Source organism: Eptatretus burgeri, chromosome 15 (assembly GCF_056783735.1).
Source record: "Eptatretus burgeri isolate ZD-2024b chromosome 15, Ebu_testis_v1, whole genome shotgun sequence".
Taxonomy (NCBI): Eukaryota; Metazoa; Chordata; class Myxini; order Myxiniformes; family Myxinidae; genus Eptatretus; species Eptatretus burgeri.
This window is the reverse complement of record NC_140975.1, coordinates 64,371,048-64,395,505: the sequence shown is the minus strand read 5'-3', so window position 1 is coordinate 64,395,505 and position 24,458 is coordinate 64,371,048. Positions and strand designations below refer to the sequence as shown.

Genomic DNA, 24,458 nt, shown 5'->3' with positions numbered 1-24,458 from the left:
GCCAGGGAACCAGTTCTGGCACCAAGTTGCGAGCAGGAGAGGGAGGCAAGTCCGCCCGCCGTTCGACCCCGTACTCCGAGTCAGCAGAACCCCAGAGCCAACCAAGGTGAGGCATGAGGCTCAGCAAGGCTCCAAAACACGATCGAATCAGCACAACAACAAGGACGCTCTCCGCGCAACAGCCTCCACACCAAAAAACACGATCGTTTTGTCCCGATCTTCTTACTCTTCCTTTTCGAACCCGAACAGAATCTTTTTATCCTCCTGTCCTCGTCACTTCCAATCAAGCCGTTTATTGGCCCACCGCCGTCGCCTTCTGCCAATCGTGATCACGGGGCGGAGCCATCCGCTGCACTGTCCTGTGACGTCACGGCCAGTCTCCAGAGAATACCAAAAGGGGTTTACGCAGACACACTTACCCTATCCCGTGTCCCTATCGAATTACGTGACAATTATCATTTCCCCCCTTGAAGAAATGAACATTTACTGGACAACTTATCACCACTGAATTGCTCCTTATTACATCGAGATCCTGGTAAACTCGAACAGCATGGCATACCTAATTAAACATCCTAATTACCCTTTGAATGCATACCCCCCCCTCAAACGTAACACTGCCCCCTCCTCTGGTACCGCAGCTCCTGCAAGGTATATCACAGGCGCTACCGTACCAGCCTTAACACTTACTGACTCACACCTAATTAACCTAACGAAATAAAGTAGGAGGGGCAATGGGCAGCGAGTCGCAGCTAACTTACCTATCCTGCTTAATGTACTACCCCCTTATGGCCTTATCCTTGCCTAAACAATCATTCGTTTTTTTTTTATTTTTATTTTTTTTTTATTTCATGAGAGCACTGAGCGAAGTTGCACTCCATCCTCCGGATCATCGCTCTTGCCCAGCACTCTTCCAGTGATCTGGGGAGGGGAAACAAAAGGTTCCACAAAAACACAACACTTATACTTTACATTCCTACTCTAAGCCTTAACGACACTATTCACAGGATATTTACACTTGACCGCCTCCCCCAGTGGATGCTAATAGACCCAGCGTTACCTGGGGAGCCAATTTTCAAATTTGCTTGCCCCAAAATTATGCGGACATCATGCCCTTGCTGCACATGTCAAGTTGTGCGGGATCGAGTGGGACTCATACATCTTCACAACACTCACACCATGGTCATCATCACATTTCTAGGTCATGGTCCTCATTTTAATCATGCAGGCTGAATCCCGTCATGGCCGTGGGGTGGGTTACCACAAGATGATGGGGGCATCTCAGGTGCAACCATGCACACAGGTAAGCTTTAGTCCAACCCGGACGTTTCTCCGCCCCGCTCCCTTTGATTCCCTCCCCACTGGTAGCCATCAGCTCTAATCCCGTACAACACTCTGGAAGGGGTCTCACTGGCTCCTCTGGCCTTCCTGGGTCGCCAAGGTCCGACCCGCCTTGGTCACCCAACCAGACCCTCTCCCAGTTTCCTCCAGACACTGTCACCATTAGCCACCAGGTGGTGAATCTCCTTGAAGGGGGTCGCAATTCCCGCTCACCGTGAGCTTCAGCAATCCCTGTGGACAAGCACATCCTCCCCACCCACAAAACCCACATGACTCCCCCACCCCATCGGCCTTACATGTGACACCTGCATTTCTAACACTTCACCGACCATGACCTTCCCTGTTACCACACCATGCCCAATAAAAAATCAATGTGTGCACCATACATTTCACTTCTTAACTTAAAACAACTCACACAGCACTTCTCACCTGATCCACGCACCAGCCATTGGACAGCCACTCGTGCCCGCTTTGTTTCCAATTACCCACTGTCCCGATTGTCACTCTAAAACCCAGCAGAACTTACAAACCCATGTCAATTTTCCCACAATTCATTTTTTTCCACCAAAGGAGGGCACTTCGCCACAATCTCAGCAGCCGAGCATGGCCGTATATGCTCAGCCCAATCTAGTCTCCCCGACCCCCGACAGTGATCTCCGGACCCGACCTATGAAAGGGCATCTCGGATAGACCTGGCGGTTCAGCAGGAGGATTCACCCTCTCCGAGTCTAAAAGTCTATTGGAGGGTCCCTCCATCGCCGGGTACTGGCAATATCGTTGCATGTGTCCTCTTCGCCCGCACCGGAAACAACTCCCCATAAAAGGCCCCCGTGGGTATCGGTGTAATGTCTCTTCCGGTTCCGGACCCCCTCGGCCATAATCGAATTGCTCTATTGGCTGGGCTGGACCCCGCCGCTTTGGCGCACCAACATCCGAATTACCCCTTATCAAACTTAACAGTTTCTGGCAAATTTCCTGAAACATTTGGGTAATGCCAATTTCTCCCAGCCCCCCTCCCTGATCCTGGATCTCCGCCTGTCGGATCGTCACCGATGGCCTCTGGAACCCGACCCGGCCGACTCCACGAGGCCAGCCTGGCCACGCACTCGGCCGCTCGGTGAACGGTGGGTGGATCCTGTAACTCCACGAGCGCTCGGACCTCAGGGTCAGGAAGAGCAGCTAAAAATTTCTCGAGTGCCAGTCTGTTCCACGCCTCCACTGTAAGGTCCCGATACGCGATCCTGACTGATTGGTAAATGTCCTGTGCCAGCTCCTGCACTGTCTCACCCAGCTTTAATCTGCGGTGCTGGAGCTGAGCCCGCACCAGATCACAGTTTGCCGCGAACCCAAACCGACGGCTCAACGCCTCGCAAATGTGGGAGCTGGTCAACATCCCCTCCGCGATCACGTTTAACACATCTGCGGCTGGTCCCCGCAACGTTGCCACCAAATTCCCTGTACGTTCCCGCTCATTCCACCCGTTTAGTCGGGAAATGCACTCAAATTGCGTCAGAAAAGCTTCAACGCTCCCTGACCCGTCGAAATTTACCAGGGGGATCACTTTTACGGTGGCCCGCTTCTCAGTTTCTCTCTTGTCCGAATCCAGCCCAGGGATCAAACACCCTTGTGGCTGCGTATCCAATTTCGGTGCCCACTGTTACACTTGTGGCCAAAGATGGCCAAAGATGTTTTGTGGTGAGGGTCTCATGGGTCAATTTTGCCTCCTGTTCCAAACGTTGAATGGACCGATTCACCTCTTCCCGCAGGATCTTCTGGGCCCACACAACCTCCTCCAAGGCTCCGTCGCGAGTTTGTAGCTGCTCCTCAACCAACCCGGACACTCTACTTACAAAAGACGGCTCTACCAGGCCTTTATCCAAGACTTCATCTTGGCTCATAATTTTATCTTGTTCGTCCAAACGAGCCTCCAACCCTTTTACCTCCTCCGCCAAATTCATCCCTTGCTTCCTCAGCTCTCCCCACTCTTCAACTTGCAGCTGCATATGAGCATCCACACAGGCACGATGACGTTCCAGGCTTTCATCCACTTTATCAACCCGAATGTTCGTTGCATCAATTATATCTACCAATTTTTTTCGTATATTTTCCCCCTCCAATGTAATTTCTACCTTTGTTTCCTCCAATCTATCCTCGAATTTACTTTGTATTTCTCCCAATTTAACATCCACACACTTCTGCATCTCAGTTTTCATTTTCTCCATCTTTTCCCCCAATTCATCCCTCATTAAATCAATCCGTGCACCCAACTGTTCCTCCATTACCCCCAATTGATCTGTCATTTCTGTCCTCTGTGTCACGAATTGATTTGCCATTTGTACCGTCATGTCCGCTATTAAACGTTCTAACATTGTCTGGATCGACATCGCGCCGGTTTCCGGCGCTGCCGGCCCCGTTACGGGCGATGAAACACGGTCCACGCTCGGAATGGGGGAGGTTCCAACCCTACCCCCGTCTCTCCCCTCTTCCCCCGACTCGCTGCCAGACACGTGGCCTTCCTCCTCAAACATCTGCACATCCGCCATGGTGCAGAAGTCCCGTTTGCCGCCAATTAATTTAAATTTGAAAAATCCCGCCAAAATTTTCCCGCGCTCGCGCGCTTTTCTGTGATGATTTTATATTCCAATTCGTGGCGAGATTTTAATCTTAGTATATTCTCCCGATACCAAATATAATTTAGAGGGGTTCGAACATCCAACACCCTGACACCAATGTGACGTCCACGGGACTTGAACAGCCCCGCCAACGTAGAATGAGCCGAAACGATGGAGGCGGTTTATTTATTTATAACCCAAACATGTCGGTTCTAATCGCTCTACCGCAAACGGGACGAGGAAGGTGGCACGAGTCACTTTTCACTGAGTTGATGATGTTTATTCATTTTTACTATTAACCAGAAATAACAAGACTCGGCAAGAAGAGGGATCCGGGGCGATTCGACGGGATGGTGTGGGATCGGGCGTGGGGAAAAACACAGACAATTCCAATGAATATACAGATCTCAGACCCTCTAAGGCGCGCGCGCACGCACGCACGCACGCACGCACACAACGTAGCTATCTCTGGTGGTCAGGCTGGACCGTGGTGTGGACGCAACTGTCCCTGGATCGGCGTCGGACGAGCTGGCCTTGCTCTCGTCAGGGGGGCAGGAGAAACCGTGGTGCTGTCGACCTCCTGGTCTTGGCCCAAGTCCGCTCACAGCTGCCAGGGAACCAGTTCTGGCGCCAAGTTGCGAGCAGGAGAAGGAGGCAGGTCCACCCGCCGTTCGACCCCGTACTCCGAGTCAGCAGAACCCCAGAGCCAACCAAGGTGAGGCACGAGGCTCAGCAAGGCTCCAAGACACGATCAAGAACACGATCGAATCAGCACAACAACAAGGACGCTCTCCGCGCAACAGCCTCCACACCAAAAAACACGATCGTTTTGTCCCGATCTTCTTCCTCTTCCTTTTCGACCCCGAACAGAATCTTTTTATCCTCCTGTCCTCGTCACTTCCAATCGAGCCGTTTATTGGCCCACCGCCGTCGCCTTCCGCCAATCGTGATCACGGGGCGGAGCCATCCGCTGCACTGTCCTGTGACGTCACGGCCAGTCTCCAGAGAATACCAAAAGGGGTTTACGCAGACACACTTACCCTATCCCGTGTCCCTATCTAATTACGTGACAATTATCATTTCCCCCCTTGAAGAAATGAACATTTACTAGACAACTTATCACCACTGAATTGATACTTATTACATCGAGATCCTGGTAAACTCGAACAGCATGGCATACCTAATTAAACATCCTAATTACCCTTTGAATGCATACCCCCCCTCAAACGTAACAACATATATATATATATATATATATATATATATATATATATATATATATATATATATATATATATATATATATATATATATATATATATATATATATATATATATATATATATATATATATATATATATATATATATATATATATATATATATATATATATATATATATATATATATATATATATATATATATATATATATATATATATATATATATATATATATATATATATATATATATATATATATATATATATATATATATATATATATATATATACATATATATATATATATATATATATATACATATATATATATATAAATACATATATATACATATATATATATAGATGTATATATATACATACATATATATACATATATATATACATACATATATATATATACATACATATATATACATACATATATATATATACATACATATATATATATATATATATATATACATACATACATACATACATACATATATATATATATATATATATATATATATATATATATATATATATATATATATACATATATATATGTATACATGTATATATATATATATATACATATATATATGTATACATGTATATATATATATATATATATATATATATATATATATATATATATATATATATATACATGTATATATATATATATACATGTATATATATATATATATATATATATATATATATATATATATATATATATATATATATATATATATATATATATACATGTATATATATATATATATATATATATATATACATATACATATATATATGTATACATGTGTATATATATATATATATATATACATATATATATATATACATGTATATATGTATATATATACATATATATATACATATATATATGTATACATGTATATATGTATACATGTATATATATATATATATATATATATATATATATATATATATATATATATATATATATATATATATATATATATATATATATGTCACGTTGAGGTGTCACGTCAGTATTCCAGACTCCCTGTTTTTTGGGGGTTTTTTTCTTCAGCATGACGTTGATGTTAACACTTCGATTTCTCGTGCGGTTTTGATTTAAATCGTTGAGCGGCAGCCTATTAATTATATTATATTATAACCGCACTAGAAATCGAAGTGTTAACATCACCGTCATACCGAAGAAAAAGAAAAAAAAAAAACCAGGGAGTCTGGAACACTGCCGCTAAACATTACCTCGACGTGTTTCGACTTATGAGTAACTTACAAGTAACGTGTGTCTGTGTGTCAACGATCGCGTAACGTGCCTGCAACTTATGGCCAGCGTATGCGGAACCTGTGCGTCATACGCTGGCATACGTCGAAAAATTTCAAGCATGTTAAAATTTGTCGACGAGCTCAGCGTACTACGACGTATGCCAGCTTACTACGACATATGCCAGCGTGCTCTAAACGTATACAAAACTTACCCATAACGTATTCGACGTGTAACAGCGTTTTAGACAAATTTTTCATACGTCGGCATACGCTGGCTAAATCGTCAAGGTGTGACAGGGCCTTTAAGCCCAACTCGTATTGCATTTGTATTAACTGTTTAAAATGTGTGCAGTCTTGTAATTTCCTCAAGATACCTTTCTTGCAGATGGTTATTTTGGCCATTGGGCCATTTGGCCATTTGGCCCATTGTGCCTGTTCTTTGAAATTGCTTTAATACCTCGATACTAATGACCACCACCTCCAACAACCACTACCAGTGCATCCATCAAACCCATCAGCAAAACTGTTGCAGGTAAACAAATCTCCAATGTGTTGGAATAGCCATTGATTGTTATGAAGACCTGAAATCTCTTGAGAGAAGCCCAGAGTACCTTTTTTAAGTATCCAATGCAAATTTCCATCGTGATGTCATACAGTATTCAATACAACTGACTAAAGGTTTAAGGATAACTCCAATTAAAAAAAAAATACAAAAGGGTCGTCAAAACGGTGGGATGACGATGGTCGGCACAAGACCTTTGGAAACATGGGTAGGAATTGCACCAATCACAAGTTGACTTTCATTCTCAATGCAATGAGTTCATCGATACGATTGGTTGATGCGGAGGAAAAAGGGCGCCGCCATACCTGAATGCTCTCCCCTTCACGGCACATGAGCGGTGATTCGACCTTGCTGTAATCGGAGCCAAGCACCCAGCTCCTGTCAATGAGCTGCACATTGTTGGTGCTGACGGTCGCGGTGGCTGTCGCCGGTGGCGCTGTAGCTCCTAGCTCCTTGCGGGGTGTCACGGGAGGAGAGCGCTTGCTGTGGTACAGGCTGAACATCACGTCGCCCTTGATCACATCGAAGTCCCACGTGATGACTGCCGACGCCTCGAGGATTTCGACGAGGACCTGCGTCGGGTAGCATTGTTCCCGTATTATTTAAAGGTCAAACCATAAACGTTAAGTTAAAGTTACTCAATCAGCATCGTATCCCAAAACAAGGTGTGATGTACCTCATGAGGAGCACCCTTGAACACGCTTGCCGACTGATAAATGGTCTCCGTCCACAGTCGGATGTCATCTCCATGTTCCAATTCCTCCTCAGTGCGGTACAGAGACTTTGGGATGAGACTTCCCTCTGGAACCTCGCACTGTGAGAGTGCGGCAAGAAGTCTCAACATGCATTTTGAAATGCATCGCTGATAATGCGTTGGCCTATGTCTGTGAATAGCTAGAAACACCAACCATCGAAACAGTTGCTTTGCTGGAACCTACCAGACAGTCACCTCCGAGGAAATCTGGCACGATGTCCTTGTCGATGTAATCTACGAGGCCACCCAGGCCCTGGTAGTCATTGCCACCGTAAATAAGAAATTTCTGCCGTGTGTTGTCATTGATGAATGGACTGACCTGGAGCAGATGGAAACAGGTACATCAATTCAAAAATGTACAACATGCCCACCCCAAATGCGGGTTTCCGCATCGCGGTTTCAATACTGTGGTAAAATGTGCCGATGGTGGCATGGGTCTCTCGCTCTATCACGGTCTGTCGCAGAGGAATACACAACCCCGTCACTTCATAGCCCTACGCTGTCCAAGAACGTGGGGGTGTTTCAGTGAACTAAGGCAAATGAAACATAAAATGTTATTAAAAGCTTTTAAAGCAAGAAGCAAATTAATTGATTTTAGAGGAATGTTAGTTCAATTTAGAGGTAATGAGAAAGGAAGAAATAAAGAATGAATCACAGAAGGAAATAAGAGGCAGAATGAGTTCAAGATATATATATATATATATATATATATATATATATATATATATATATATATATATATATATATATATATATATATATATATATATATATATATATATATATATATATATATATATATATATATATATATATATATATATATATAAATAAAATTTTTAGACCGGGCGTAGTGGCGTGCGCCTGTAATCCGGCTACTCGGAGGCTTGGGTTGGAGGATCGCTTGAGGACGGGGGCTCTGCACTGGGCAGGGTGTAGAGCAGCCCGGAATCATGGCGAAACCCAAATCCTGATCCCTGTGTCGTAAGAGGCGACCAGGGTTGCGTCAGGAAGGGCATCCGGCGTAAAACCTGTGCCAAATCAGTATGCGGATCATAACAGATGATCCGCTGTGGCGACCCCTAACGGGAGCAGCCGAAAGACGAACAACAACAACATATATATAATTTTTCTTTTTGAGCGAAAATATTTGTTTTGAAGCAAGGAGGGGGAAATAAGATCGTCAAGGAGCGTGAAAGAGAACATTTGGGATAAAGCAGAATGAGGCACATATCTTGAGAGGTTTTCGCTAATCTTCATGGAGAGGTGGTTAAAATCCAAGCACGAGATGGACGCTGTCAAGGCACCTCGTACGGAGGTCTACAAGGACATGAAGAACAAGGAAAAGCAGACAAAGATCACCTCCTCCTTCACAAAGTCTGATGATCCTGACTTCCCGAAGCCAAGGACATAGTCATCATCTCAATAGCCTCCAACGCCCTCCATCATAAGGAAGGACAATTTTAAGTGTTTTTCATTTTTATTCGTTTAGGCAAAACAGTCGATAAATTTTAGAGTTTGTAACTCCAATCCAATTCTTGCCATAAGGTCTAAATTTTGCGCATTGTGGTTTTGCCCAATACGGGGTTTTTCAAGAACGAAATATAGCCAAAGTATTAATGACCCAGCCATCCTCTCCAAATATTGCAGCTTCAATCAGGATAAGGAATCGAGAAGATCTACATCATATTAAAATTGTCTCATTTAACACCTGTATGCAAGAACAGAGTTACAGCAGAACGTCGTGTATTCAAACCTCGGTATACAACAATCCCAACTAACTGTCTTTATGTGTGCTACCTTGAGATCGATGTGCTTTATCTGGATTTACAATTGAGTTATGAGACGGTTGGTTGGTGTCTAATTCCCCATCTCCACGAGCAAATTAACGTCTAGCTCACGTGATTACCTCCACCACTGGAGGTGGACGGGGGTTTACTGTATGTCTCTGTCTGTCTGTGAGCAGGGTATCTCAAAGTTATGGACGGATTGGGACGAAACTTGGTGGACAGGTTGGGTGTGTGAGAAGGAGGAAATGATTAGAGTTTGAAGATGCGGATCTGGATACGAGAAGTTTTTGTAATCTATCAAATAATTTTTCACCATTGAGAGATAGGGCCAAAAACGACTGGTAGCGTGATGTTTCAAAACGTTGTGGACAGATGATGACAAAACTTGGTAGCTGAGTCGAGTAGGTGACGAGAACAAGCCGATTAGATTTTGGTTCAGGTCCGGATGCACGTCCGGCCTATCAGTGGGATACAAAACGTAAACTGTTTAGTCTGGCAGAGCTATGCGCTCTGTCCTGTGCCCGTTCTAGTTCCTGCATTGTTTACACTGGAACCATTAATTATATACATATACTGGAGGGTTGGGACTATCCATAATTTTTTTTTTTTTAATCAAAAAGAGGTTCTTCAAACCAAAGTCGTTACTGGGTTGTACTCCGGTAATACTGAAACAAAAAAGGAAGGAGCACACCTAGTCTCAGGTGATATTTCAGCCACTCCACATCAGTTTATCAATCCTCTACCCTGTTACGTTGCTCCTCCATGAGACTCGACCTCGATTAAAGACAGTAGTTCCAAAGTTGAGTTGAATTATCTGTCCAGCAAAAGCATTCCTGCCATCTCCATTTAAGTATTTTGGGTCGGAGTCTTTTGGGATAATCTATTTTTGTACAAGCTTGTTTCATGAAACTTTCACAAGAAAACTAGAAAGAGGAATCGGAGCTCGCAGGACTTGCTTTGTGTGGTGCATTGTAATCGTACATACTTTATAGATGTACTCACATTCAAATTGTACATACTTTTTAGAGGTACTCGGTTGAAATAAGATAACGTGTAATACTGGCTACAACTACTAGGTGGCGTTGGTGGCCTACGTTAGCACATGTGTGGACGGATCCAATTGCAATACCCTCTGACGAGTGTAATAATAATAATAATTAATTGGTGGCAGTAAGTTTGACCCGACTGCCACTACTTTCTTGGTCCCCATTAATGGCACCTTGTGGGCTTGGCCCCACATGAACTTTCCCTCTCAGCACCCTGACATCCATCCAGAGCATCCTCTCTCTGAATCCCCACTTCTCATGTCTCTCTGCACAATTATTTTGGTCAGCACTTCCTGCCAACTGCGTTAAAAATCAAAGAACTGCATGACACCTCCCTCCTCCCTCCTGAGCACCCCAACCAAACAACCTCCCTTCTCTCCAACGTCCCTTCTACCCATCTAATAACTATCCTCACATTTCCTTTTCCACATATATCACATATTTCAAGGAATTAAAAAAAACACAAACAAAAAAAAACACGATGATATAAACATCATCAAGCCATGGAGCAACCATCTTCGATGTGAGAGTGTTGGTTTGGCACCTTTTGAATTCTTTTTAAAACTAAACTAAGCACCTGTTCATTGTATCGATCATATACAGTACAACAATGTACGGTTTCAAATTTCATTAGAAACTTTATTTTAACAATAGCTTTTCTGTGTATGTTTTTTTTTTTTGAGACCGACGTACGATGAAACAAACGTTCTCAAAATATGCAGTGCTTTGGAGGTCTCTGAAAGCCGAAGTGGAGTTCTCCGAAAGCGAGTCACCACTCGGAAGATCCTTTTACAAATCCACTCTATTCTCTCCAAAACTTGGACTTGGTGCTGTATGGTGGAGGAACTACAAACGTGCATGAACTACCAACCACCAAACAACCTGTGGTCATTCCAATATCAGAATCAAGACAAGATTTCAGAGAATACTCTACCAGATGTGGTTTGAGAAAACGGACATTGGAAGGTTCTTTTCACTTCTTTCTTTGCAGGTCCAAGCACGATATATTGTGCCTTCAGAAAGTATTCACACCCCTTGACTTTTCTTACATTTTGTTTTGTTGCAGCCTGAATTTAAAATCAATTAAATTTAATTTTTTTTGTCACCGATATACACAAAATACTCCATAATGACAAAGTGAAAACATCTTTTTAGAAATTATTGCAAATTTATTGAATATTAAATACAGAAATATCTAATTTACATAAGTATTCAACCCCCTGAGTCGATACTTTGGCGAAGCAACTTTGGCAGCGATTGCAGCTTTGAGTCTTCTTGGGAATGTCTGTATCAGCTTTGTACATCTGGATTTAGGGATTGTCTCCCATTCTTCCTTGTAGATTTGTTCAAGCTCTGTCAAGTTGGATGGGGAGTGTCGGTGAACATCAATCTTCAAGTCTTTCCACAGATTCTCACTGGGATTCAAGTTTGGGCTTTGGCTGGGCCACTCAAGGACTTTCACATTCTTGTTCTGAAGCCATTCCATTGTTGCTTTGGCTGTATGCTTAGGGTCACATTGTCCTGTTGGAACGTAAATCTTCGCCTCAGTCTAAGGTCTTTTTCACTCTGAAGTATGTTCTCAAGGATTTGCCTGTATTTGGCTCCATTCATTGTTCCCTCTATCTTTACAAGTCTCCCAGTCACTGCCACTGAAAAGCATTCCCATCGCATGATGCTGACACCACCATGCTTCATGCCCGGGATGGTGTAAGAGGGGTGATGAGCTGTACTCCATTTCTGCCAGATGTAGCGCTTTGCATTCAGGCCAAAGAGTTCAATTTTTGTCTCATCAGACCACAGAATATTTTGCCTCATGCTCAGAGTCTTTCACGTGCCTTTTTCTCAGGAGTGGTTTCTGTCTGGCCACTCTCCCATAAAGCCAAGATTTGTGAAATGCTGCACATATTGTTGTCTTTCCAGCAGGTTCTCCCATCTCAGCCAAGGAACTCTAGATCTGTCAGTGTGGTCATTGGGTTATTGTTCACCTCCCTGACCCTGAGAGAGCAGTTGCTCAGTTTGGTCGGACGGCCAGCTCTAGGAAGAGTCTGGGTAGTTCCATATTCTTTCCATTACCTAAAGATGGAGCTCACTTTGCTCTTGGGAACTTTCAACACTCTTGGTGTAGGAATTGTTTATACCGTTCCCCAGATCTACGCCTCCTCACAATTCTATCTCAGAGTTCTACGGACAATTCCTTTCACTTCATGGTCAAGTTTCTGCTCTGACATGCACTGTCAACTGTGGGAACTTGTATAGAAAGGTGTGTTTTTTTCTAAATATTGTCCAATCAATTGAATTGGCCACAGGTGGACTACAATCAAGTAGTTGAGAGATCTTGAAGATGATCAAAGGAAATTGGATGCACCTGAGCTCAATTTGGTGTGTCATAGTAAAGGGGTTGAATACTTATTGACTCAACACATTTCAGCTTTTCATTTTTAATTGATTTGTAAAAAAATTCGATAAACATGTTTTCACTTTGTCAATATGGGGTAAATTGTGTAGATCAGTGACAAAACAATTTAAATTTAATCCAATTGAAATTCAGGTTGTAACACAACAAAATGTGATAAAAGTCAAGGGGTGTGAATCCTTTCTGAAGGCACAGTGGATTAGCCGTGTTCGTGAATTTTGAATAACAGGGGCGATGGCAACCATACGAAGCCAGTGGATCAAACAGAACAGTCCAATGATGAACCTTCTGCCAACTCTTCTCGGAGAAACTGATCATTTTGGAACTATCTTTGAGAAAAAGATGCACGACAAACATTTTTTGGACGAAGTTAGCTTTGACGCTACATCGCTGGGTGCCACCATTTTGTCTGAATCTCGGCGTCCCCCCACCCTGAGAATGGTAAACTTGATTGGTCGAGACGGTGTAAAATTTTGTCAAAATAATGCTGAACTGTGGGTTTTTGGAAGTACAATCAAGCCGATTCGTGTTCCGCAGTGTTCAAAAGATGAAGTTCAATTGGAGTTCCTCGATCATCGACTGACAGATGGAGTGAATCGATTGCTTACCTCCCACTTTGTGCTACGTGAGCGGGGTAATAAACACGTTTCGTGTTATCAAAATACTACATTAACTATTTAACACTGCATAGTTTAAAGTACGTCTGAGTTACAACGTGCCAAGTGTTTGATTTATTTATTCGTATGCAGCCTTTGGCTGTGCTGCTGATGCACACTGGTACTCATTTTGCTGACCTCAGAAGGATGACAGGCTGAGTCAACCAAACCTGGTGTTAATTCAATGGCAATAGAGGAACTTGAACTCAAGACCTGAGGATCTTAAGCCAAGCACCTTAAACCATCAAGCCAACGCCAGGCCTGTGCCAAGTGTGATCATAATTTAATGCAATGGTTTTGTAACTTTAGAGCATGGAAGAGCAACGAAAAGGATTCAATTATTTATCAATGTTACGCATATCGGCCTTATGCAAATCTAGAGGTCACCAAAGCACATTCAAACAGACATTGCTTTAAGCTGATTTCACCATCGCAAGTTTTAAAACGTTTTTTTTATTTTTCCTCGGATGCTGCAAAGTTAACAACCAACCCGGTGTTGTTCACTTTTACATGGTGTGCCTGTAAGAACAGCAGTGCAGGATATTATCATCTGTTTGGTCATGACGGCGAAACAAATGTCTGAGCACAGGATACCGGCAGTGAGACAGGATTGGGTACACGCGATTAATTAAAACTGAAGGCACCACCAACTCCTGTAGCTGCCCACCTGAAATGGCTCAAGTGTGACCACAGGACGGGTCTTCATCATGGGGGCTGTGCAGGCATCACGTATCACGTGTTGTTCATTTATCTTCCATATTGGAGGGGGGAATCATGTGACTACAATATGAAGAGGGTAAGATGTAATGTTTTTTTTTTTTATCATCGCCTCATTAATACCTGGAACAGAATGCTTGCACAGTCTGAGATGAAGACCACTCACTGGTCAAAACTTCGGCCTTTGCATTACAATGACCCGTTTACTTCTTCAACCTGCAGTTATAATCGGCCCTTTCCATTGGTGACCTTCCCTCACATGCTAATCTCAGCTTGTGTTGCTGAGAAGTACTGATCTCCAGGATGTCTCGACCATTATTTTTCATAAATGCAGGCAGAAACAACTGATGAAGACTCATGGAAAAGGTTGTAGATAAATCTCAATCAGGACAAAAGACGATGGTTATACTTTTGCCTGGGCGATTTTTACAAGGATTTACAAGGAATTAATGCACAGGAGGAGGCCATTCGGCCCATCATGCCTGCACCACACCAATACCCGATTTAATAAATCCATCGATACTTCTTCCTTTCGTGCGCAGCCTTTTTGGCTGCTGCACTGGTACTCATTTCGCCGACCTCGGAAGGATGACAGGCTGAGTCAACCCCCTGGCGTTAATTCAGCGGCCAACGGGGCTTGAACGCAGGACCCTAGGATCCAAAGCCACCAGCCTAACCACTAAGCCAACACCAGGTTTAAATTTTAAGAATGTATTCCGCTTCTGAACTGCTGTCTCAATTCCCAAAGGAATCTATTCTGATTCTTCACCAAAATCTAAGCAATTCATCCTTGTCACACACCTAAACTGCTCAACGAGTTGAGTCGTAATCCATCTGAACTTTATGAGATATCCTGCCCACAGACAAACAGAGGTGAAAACATAACCTCCATCCATCTTCGGTGGCGGAGGGAATAAAGAAACTATAATATGTAAGAAATAACTTGAATGAAGAAAAATAAAAAGCTAGTGGATGGCTGTTTCCGATTTGCCGATGATGGCGACTGATCTCGGTCACGCTTAACAAAGACCTTTCCATGAGGAACAAAAAGTTCTCCACCTATGACGTCACAGGTCACATGGTTTGACACCGATGATGTTTTTGAAGAATAAACTTTTAAAATACCCCTTCTCCAGAACGGCTTGACAGATTGAAGAAAAACTTCACCCACATGTTCTCCAAGCCTTGGGGATACCAGGGTGTTCATGAATAATTATTCATTAATTATAATTAATAGGTCACATGGTCTGAGAGCCATATTGGATTGAAGAAAAATCTTTAAAACAATTTTTTAATCTTGAACTGCTTCATCACTCGACTTGAAATTTCACAGTGATGATCGAGTAGTCATGGGGAATATATGGTTTAAATTTCAAACGGATTCGATGCAGGGTCTGGCAGCCAGAATTATTTAATATTTCGAATATGGGTTCAGGAATTTAAATCAAACTTGGTACAAGTATGTATAATGATGTAATTATGAAGGCGGAGGCATATCTGGTGATGTCAAAGAGTGCTCTTCTAGTTTTTGTGTATTTTATTGAGGCTCGTTAAAAAGCTAACACAGAACATGACGCAAAGGGAGCAGGAGGGAAGCGCACCAACAGTTGGGAACCACCAACGCACCAACACCAAAAAATAGAGACAGATCTTTTGAAGAGACAGTGTGAATGTGAGATTTGTCAGGATTGAAAGACATGATGCAAGTTTTTGACCAGCTTGTTATTTTATCTAGGTCTGCAGAGAGTGAAGAGGCTGCTGCCTGCCAATCTGAGGGATGCGAGATGGGACGGCATCTTTTTCTTTTTGGCAAAAAGAGGATTTTCCAGAGTCAGAGAGATCATTGATGAAGATTTGAAAAGGCACAGGGCCCAGAACACTGCCTTGAGGAATTCCAGCAGACAGGAATAGGAGATGAGAGAAATCCATGAAGCGCCACGTGTTCACTACGACAGGAGGGAAAGTTCGTGAGCCACGAGTGGAGACTGCCTTGGATACCATAAGAAGAGTATTTGGTGAGCAGTACAGGGTGCCAGACCAGATTGAAAGCTCACTATATGTCTCTGGAGTTTGCTCTGATCTCATGTTTGGCATTGAGGACCTCCATCCATTTTTGGGAGAGCAAAATCCTCATGTCCAGGGTTGACTGACCTGGTCTGAATCTAAATTGATGATCGGCGATCAAGCCATTGGAGAAGAGGAAGGATTTAATGTCAGAAGCGATGATGGATTCCATAACCCTGCTGATGATTGGGAGAAGGCTGATTGGTCTGCAGTTGAATGGATCTGTTTTTGCACATTTTTATGTGAAGCGGTAATGTTTGCTGATAATTTCCAAGGAGATGGCAGATGACCTTGAACAAATGAGAGGGTGAATAGAACAGAGAGAGGGTGTGCAAGAGCAGAAGAGCAGGTTATTAGGACACGTGGGCTGATGCTGTCTAGTCCGGTTGCAGAATCTGAGTCGAGGTTTGACAGCAAGCTCTCCACCTTGCCAGGAGAAAAGGAGAGTCCCAGAACAGCTGTGTGTAACTGGGTAAGGTGGGTCCAGAAAGCGATGGGTTTGGGACACAAGATTTCAAAGCAAACACAGAGTTTAGGCATTCAGCCTTTTCACGTGCAGTGTCAGCTGTGCGGCCATTTGAGGTAAGGGAGGGGATGGAGAGGGAGCATACACCAGAAACAGACTTAACTAGATGCCACCAGGATTTGGAGGAGGGAGTCAGGTTTGAGAGTGCAGTCTTGAGATGAGAAAGATGTTGTTTCCTGGCTGTTAAAAAAAATTATCGGATCCAGATCCAAATCCGGATCTTCACAAAAATTGAAACAATTCGTCCTTGTCCCACACCCAACTTGTCCACAAAGTTTCGTCCGAATCAGTCGTCACTTTTACGTCCTGCTCACAGACACAATAAAACACACTGTGGAAGACGGCATGGTTCTGGATCCACGAAGGCAAAAGCACAACATCTTTGATGCGAGAGATCTCTGGGTCACTCCTGGGAGAAAGATTGGCTATCTCCGTGCCACGGGCCTGGTCGAGCAGAACTGCCCAGGGCTAATCAACAACAACCCACCGACTCACCTTGTTTTCCATCCTAGAGATCCGAGGAAGCGATTTGCGATTTCTTTAAATCACAGATGTGTGGTACACAGGAAGCACACGAAGAATAAGCAACGTGCGCATGTTTGGCTTTGCACCAGAAAGTCATTAGATTGCCTCAGTGAGCAATGCTCAATCTATTCAGAAGTCACAGTTCAGCTTTAAGGCATGAGGATAACCAAGAAAAACACCGGTTAACGATTCCCTACCAGCAAACTAGGATAAATCGAAAGGTTGAAAGAACAAGCAAATCATTTGTGCACTGAGGCTCGGAAGAAAGCGAGGCAGGCATGTCCGACTCACCAGGGTCCAGAGAACCGGGAAGACGCGAGGAGCACGTACAATGAGCAGTCGTCCGAGCGTTTCTGGGTAGTTTGCCTCCACCACCTCGATGATCCGCAGCAAGGCCTTCACGCCAGGTCTCCACAAGTGGCGCATGTTGAGACCTTCTAAGTCAACCAAGCATGTCCATGCACTGAGGGCGACAAGTCGGGGGAATGTAAACGACTGTTTTTGCCAGAAGCACGAGCTGTAACATCTTGGTAAAAATACAAACAAATTAACTTTCCTGAAAGTCTCTGGAGCATCCATCTTGTTTACCCCCCATGTGTGCTCCCCTACATATCTTATTTCACTTTGTCCCCCTACATTTCATCCCTCATCCCTGCTGTTGGTGTGTTCTCCACCCCCTTTTTTTGTTTCTTTTGTTATGTTATGTTATGTTATGTCCAGATCCTTTCTCATGCTATCTATCGTTTTTGACCACGATCTCTCAATGGTGAAGAATCACTTTTAAAATAAAATAAAAATTCTCGGATCCGGATCTTCAGCAAAATCGAATCGATTCGTCCTTGTCCCACACCCAACCTGTTCCCATAACTTTCTGAGATATCCTGCTCACAGACAGATAAACACACAAACAAACAGACAGACAAGGGTGAAACCATAACCTCTGTCAACCTTCAGTGCCAGAGGTAAAGAGCCAAGTGAGTCGACCTTTCAGCACCCCCACATCCCCCCCTCCTCTTTCCCCTCATTCCCGACCTCCCAACCTCCGAACCTCAAAAAATACCCTATTTGAGCTACAATGCCACCATACTAAGTAAAGCACACATTATAATACAAAATAGCATGAGACACACATCAGTGTGTTTGTGTATATTCTCAAGATGGCATTCGAAGTATCTGTGCACACCTGATGGGTTTTCCAAACGCCTTGGTATTATCTTCACATCTATGCAGGCCTTCCTCGTTAATGGACAGCACCTGGAGGGTGGAAACAAGAAATGGGTTGCTCTCGCATATCCAAATGTTACCATCGAGTATAATACAAGCAAGTTTATCAGACAAGATCTTTGGTTGCAGAAACAATGGCAGGGTCTTCATCGGACTCAGGTGACTGAACAGCGAATAAACTAGTGCGCACAACAAATAAAAGACAAGAGAAAAACCTGACAAAGGGGACGAAAGTGGGGAGAGGAGGGGAAAGGGATAAGGGGGGGGGGGTGAAGGTGAGCGAACGCCACACAACACAAGACTTCAGGTTTGCTTTCAACATGGGACAAACAAAACCGTTAACCTTGGGGGGAAGTAACTTCCTGGAGTGCTCTGGGTGCCGGTGTCAGAATCTAATGACGTTGTTTTTCTCTCCGTAGTCAGTCAGGCATTTTAAGGAAAAAAAAAATCTCTCCTCCTCCCCACACTTTTTCTCGGCCATGAAACGCACAACAGGCCAGAGTCAGAATCAAAGCACCAACCTCCGAGTCTCGGAGCGAACGCTTTAACCACAATGCCGCTGAGCCTTCTAATTAACTTACACCAAACAGGAACCGAAACCGTGTCCCACAACACAATGAAGGATAATTTCAGCTAAATGGTTTTCATGGAGAAACGGAATATTTTAAATAACTGCATAACCAGGTTGAGACTTGAAACAGTCTACAGCTCAACACAGCCGAATAAGCTTGAGTGTTACACGAACGGTGTGAAGCTCCTCTCCTCAAATCGGTTCGTAAACAAAATGTGCGTCAAAACGAGTTTAACATATCTCTGCCTTGTCCATGACGTGCAGAACCACACCTCATGTGCGTCAACAAATTATAGGTCACACCAAAGCTGTACGACTCGGCATGTACCGCGAGTCGAAGGTGTAGGATACACACGTACGGGGAATAGGATATACAGGTTTTTGCAGAGAAGTGGGAGATTTCAAAAACTCAGTCATTCAATAAACATCTGGTATTTGCCAAATTAAAGTACATTGCATGCCATTTATTTCCTGAACATCACAAACTCGAGGTGACCTCCCGTCTCTGCACAAGCATTCCTCTCGTCTTTCACGTATGTTTCCCATGACACGACATAGCATCTCCAAAGAAAGCGCACGCCATGTTCAGGTATATAAAAGCAGCTTAATACATCCTTCTATCAAGGCATGGCATTCTAATTACAAAATATAATCACAAAAACAATGATAACATTGCAACAAAGCATATATTAACACTAATCATATTTACAACAATAAGAATAGTCATATCATATGGCAATGATAATAATAATAATAACAAACATATAATCCCCACGCTGGTCCGAAATACATCTGGGCTTAGTGAAAGGCAAGCTAAGGCTGAAGCAATACAGCAGGTGGGTATGCAACAAAGCTGTGAAGACCAATTCAAATTTGGTCCATCGGACCAACGGGCCCACTCGTATATGTAAATGGACGAGGTGTGTGTGTGTGTGTGTGTGTGTGTGTGTGTGTGTGTGTGTGTGTGTGTGTGTGTGTGTGTGTGTGTGTGTGTGTGTGTGTGTGTGTGTGTGTGTGTATCATGTTATTTGTGGAGTTCCACTGGGGCATTTTGATGAGGAATGTGACACCAAAATAATCGTCATAACCTCCTGAGTTGATTAGGCTAATTAACTACAAAGAATCCGGAAGGAATTCCCATGTTTTAAATGCACACCATATTGAGGTGGAGAGATATTGAGGTGTATACAAAACACAAAACATCTGCCTGAATTGTTATAGCCACACCTCAAGTGCATCAACAAATTACAAGCCGGACCATCCTGCTGTACCATTCGCTAAATATGTCGATGCTGTTCAGTTGGGCACAACTTCCGCAGCATTGGCCTGGCAGCTCGGCAACCAAACAGTTTAATTCCACAAGAGAGAGAGAGAGACCTTATTGCAGTGCTGCCACACCATGCATACCAATCATACCCATCATACCCGTCTGGGTAATTGCTCAGGTATGGGAGCGATGTCCTCGGGCCTGACATAAAAATTGCAATCGTCCCACAACATGAATGAACGCCGTCACGGGTTGTGTCACCGAATCGCAAAACGATACCTGGAAACAGAATGACAAACAAAAAAACTCACGTGTCGCAAAAGGGCTTCCTCGCCAAGCGCCTTTAGCAAACCCTTCGTGTCCATCTGTCCGAGACGAAGGATGTACAGCGGGCGGCCATCTGCAAACACGCATGTCGATAAATGAGAGATCTGTCCAACTAAAAGCACCACGGTGACATAGCTAGGTACAACTCAGATGGAGCCCTTCACCTTTGTCCTGATGGTGCCAGCCCCCAGCATAGTACTCTGCGAGTTCAGTTGGTAGGCTCCAGGTCTCCAGAACATAATCCACCTGATACTGCTTCCGCCAGCTCAAAGACTGGCACATCAACTCCTTGGCTTTCTCAAAGCTGAAGTCTCGGGCACGCAGGAAGCGCAGAATGTGTTCATCTTTGGGAATCTGGTGAGAAGAACGGACACATTTCACGGAAAGTGAGCAATTTGTCGACACGACGACAAAACGAAATTCCACCGTCACCCCAACCACCACCACCACCACCACCACCATCCACCTCCACACAACGCCTGTAGCAATAATGTCAAAAGCCTCCGTGGCAGACATTACTTGTAGACGACAGCTGGCTGTGGTCAAAATTGGCAAAGCTGGAAACAAAGCAGAGTTCCTCCTTCACCATTATTCACCCGACGTGTGCGTGCAAGGAATTGCATACATCACGCGACGAGCTACGCAAGCAGCGTCAATTGTCTGAAATCGGACGTTTCATACGCAGAGACGTTTTCACCTTCATGACAGACTTGCTTGCAAACCTATTTCCAAGAAATATCAGAATACATACAAGTACCAGAACTTACTATATTTCAGCTATACTATGGAACAGACAAATGTTACATTAGGTTGGTTTTGTTTTTGTTTTTTTTAGAGGGTGGGGGCATGGATAGTGTGATAGAACTCTCACTATGTCTCTTCGAAAGGACCGTTTACAAAACCCCCCCATCCACTTTCTCAACAATCCTCTGGAAGAAGTCTTTTCTTTCAAGCTTCTAGGTCTCACTATCTGCCATGACCTTTCCTGGGAAAGTCACATTTCCAACCTCGCCTCAAAAGCCAGTCGCCGACTGGGAATCCTCCGTCGTGCTAAGTCCTTCCTCGGCCCCCTTGAGCTCCTGACCACTTACAAAGCTTTTGTCCGTAGCCTGATGGAGTACTGCTCTCCCCTCTGGGCTGGTGCTCCTGCCTCGCACCTTTCTCGGCTTCACGCTGTCGAAACCAGGGCATTTAAGATCATCGGCATCTCCCGCAATGAAGCTGAGTCTTTGGGCCTCTCACTCAATCACCGCAGGTTGGTCGGTGGTCTTTCTGTCTTCTACCGACTCCTCTCCAGCCTTGCCCCCCCTGCTCTCTCTGAGATTTGTCCCCACCACATTTCCACAGGGCGCTCAAGGTCCGCCAACAACCCCCTTCTGGTAAAACTACCAAAATCACGAATCACTGCTCATCTTCACTCTTTCATTCCTCTTTTTTCCCGCCTTTGGAATAAACTTCCTCACTCTATTCTTTCCCATTCTTCCCTCCAGGCTTTCAAAACAGCTGTTCACCACCACCTCTTATCTTCCCCCATCCAAATCCTTGATCTTTTCTACCCCCGATAATCCACCCAAGCCCACTTCCTTCATTTCTCCTGCTTTCCTTCCTGAAAGTCCCTGAAATGTCCATCTTCTGTTCGCCATGTTCCCCGTCCCATCCCCATCCCTCTCCCTTCCACAGTTCACCTAATGTGTCTGTTCCCCACTGTTTTGTCCCTTCCACTCCCACCCCTCTTGTCTCATGCCTCCTTGCTGTGAGTTGTGTGTTTGCTCTCATACGAGCCTCGACCAAGGTATACAAAAAAAAAAAAAAAAAAAATGGGGGTCGAGTGGGGAGTTGTACCAGCAGACTGCTTTGCATCGAGCAGGCAATAGGTGACGTACAGCCTGTTACAAATGCAAGATCAATGCTGGGGGATTAAACGTGCAATGCGAAAGGTAATCAGATACGGAGATAATGTTCAAGCCAAGAATCGGAACAAGCAAACGCAGAGGTCAACCCGGGACGAGGACACCTCGTGCTTCACACATTCGACCACTCGGAGGCGTTGGCGTAAGCAAGCTTCCACAAACATTCCAAGTGATGTGGGAAACGCAAGCACGGGATCAAATGGCACGGACAGAAAATTGTTGTCCAAGATCCTCCGTGCAACTTCAGCCCTTCCATCGTGCCAGAAGCGCTGCAGACAGGAAGGTGGAATACCTCTCCTTGACCAAATTATTGATTAGATATTCAAATCAGGCGGAATTTTAACGCCACCCACTCCCCCCCACCATATTCGATGTCCCTTCTCGAACCGAAACCTTCTCCCAAATCTCACGCCACTCTTCTACCCTATCAACCGTGTCTCAATTTTAATTCACGTTTTAGCACGCACTCCCCCCCCTCTCCTCTCCCTCTCCCACAAACATGATCAATAGGTGGCTTCTCAGCATGCAAGCCAAAGCCTCAGAGCCACCAGCCATTTAATCATTTGAAAGTTAACCTGACAATCACATAGGACGGGCAATTTCTGGGGGAAAAAAAAACCTCTGGTTTCCTGGTGAATACAACGTGACCACTCATCCACTCTCTCTCGAGACAAAGCCATAAATTTCCAAGCACGGTTTGTGACCTCTCCGCCACTGATATGCACCAATACCCACACGCATCGCGCGGTGTCACCGTACTCAGCTCTGCATACGCAGAATAACCATGGCAACCTCCCATGTAAATGTCTGCGTTATTTACAACACAAGGAATTTTGCTGTCTGGACATTTCTTTTCAGGAAAGCACACTGGGTTTTACAGCAGCAGATACAAGAAGCAGTTTCATGAAACGGAATTTGCCGTGAAAGGTGGATTCGCTCCATCTTCGTAAATTCATGGGTGTGGAGGTTTCACACCTCATAGGTAATAACTCCAAACACCTTAAAACTACTACTCTAAATGAACTGCAAATCACCATCAATGCACATAGGAAACAAAACACACACACACACACACACACACACACACACACACACACACACACACACACACACACACACACACACACACACACACACACACACACACACACACCTTTGACCAGTCTCCTCTGCATTGAATTCCACAAAAAACCACCATGCTGGTGCTTCACTGGGAGAACGTTGCACTGATGGTGACGAGTGTGCATGTCCTTGGGATGGGGTGCCAAACCGACTGCAGCATCTGCTCGCGTTCGTTGGTGGAAGTTAAACACCCCATGGCATAGCATTTTGTAAAGAAGACAACAGTTGCGTTGCCAGTATTGTCGCTAAGTTCCATATTGCAACATCCATACAGGAATCACAAACAAGATTTTTTCACAAAATCCAAAAATAGGACCATCTGTCCTGAAGCTCACCTACATCAGGTGCAAGTCACTCAAACCGCCCTGCAGAACCCCCGAGACTCTGAATATATATTTATGCCGTGAACAAACTTTGGTACATCAAAGGTGATGAATGTTGTGGTAAAGTTTCATTGAAGTTGTGTCTGTAGTTTCGGAGAAGCGAACAAATACTTTTTTTTGGGGGGGGGGGGGGTCAAACTG

At 44.1% G+C, this 24,458-nt stretch overlaps 1 protein-coding gene and 1 long non-coding RNA gene across 4 annotated transcripts in view; one reads left to right on the top strand and one right to left on the bottom strand.

Annotated features, from left to right (window-relative positions):
* Positions 1-24,458, bottom strand: part of SEC14L1 (SEC14 like lipid binding 1) — a 58,115-nt gene that overhangs the window by 2,973 nt on the left and 30,684 nt on the right. For all 3 annotated transcript variants that reach the window (XM_085856414.1, XM_085856416.1, XM_085856415.1), the window contains 7 exons: positions 21,067-21,256; positions 20,887-20,975; positions 18,697-18,767; positions 17,805-17,976; positions 7,961-8,095; positions 7,699-7,836; positions 7,328-7,594 (listed from right to left, as the gene is read on the bottom strand). In XM_085856414.1, coding sequence (XP_085712540.1) covers positions 7,328-7,594; positions 7,699-7,836; positions 7,961-8,095; positions 17,805-17,976; positions 18,697-18,767; positions 20,887-20,975; positions 21,067-21,256 — 1,062 coding nt within the window. The remainder of the gene's footprint in view (positions 1-7,327; positions 7,595-7,698; positions 7,837-7,960; positions 8,096-17,804; positions 17,977-18,696; positions 18,768-20,886; positions 20,976-21,066; positions 21,257-24,458) is intronic.
* LOC147012340 (uncharacterized) lies at positions 13,486-17,057 on the top strand. Its single transcript, XR_015051572.1, has 2 exons — positions 13,486-13,659; positions 16,134-17,057. It is a non-coding gene; the product is annotated as an uncharacterized LOC147012340 (long non-coding RNA).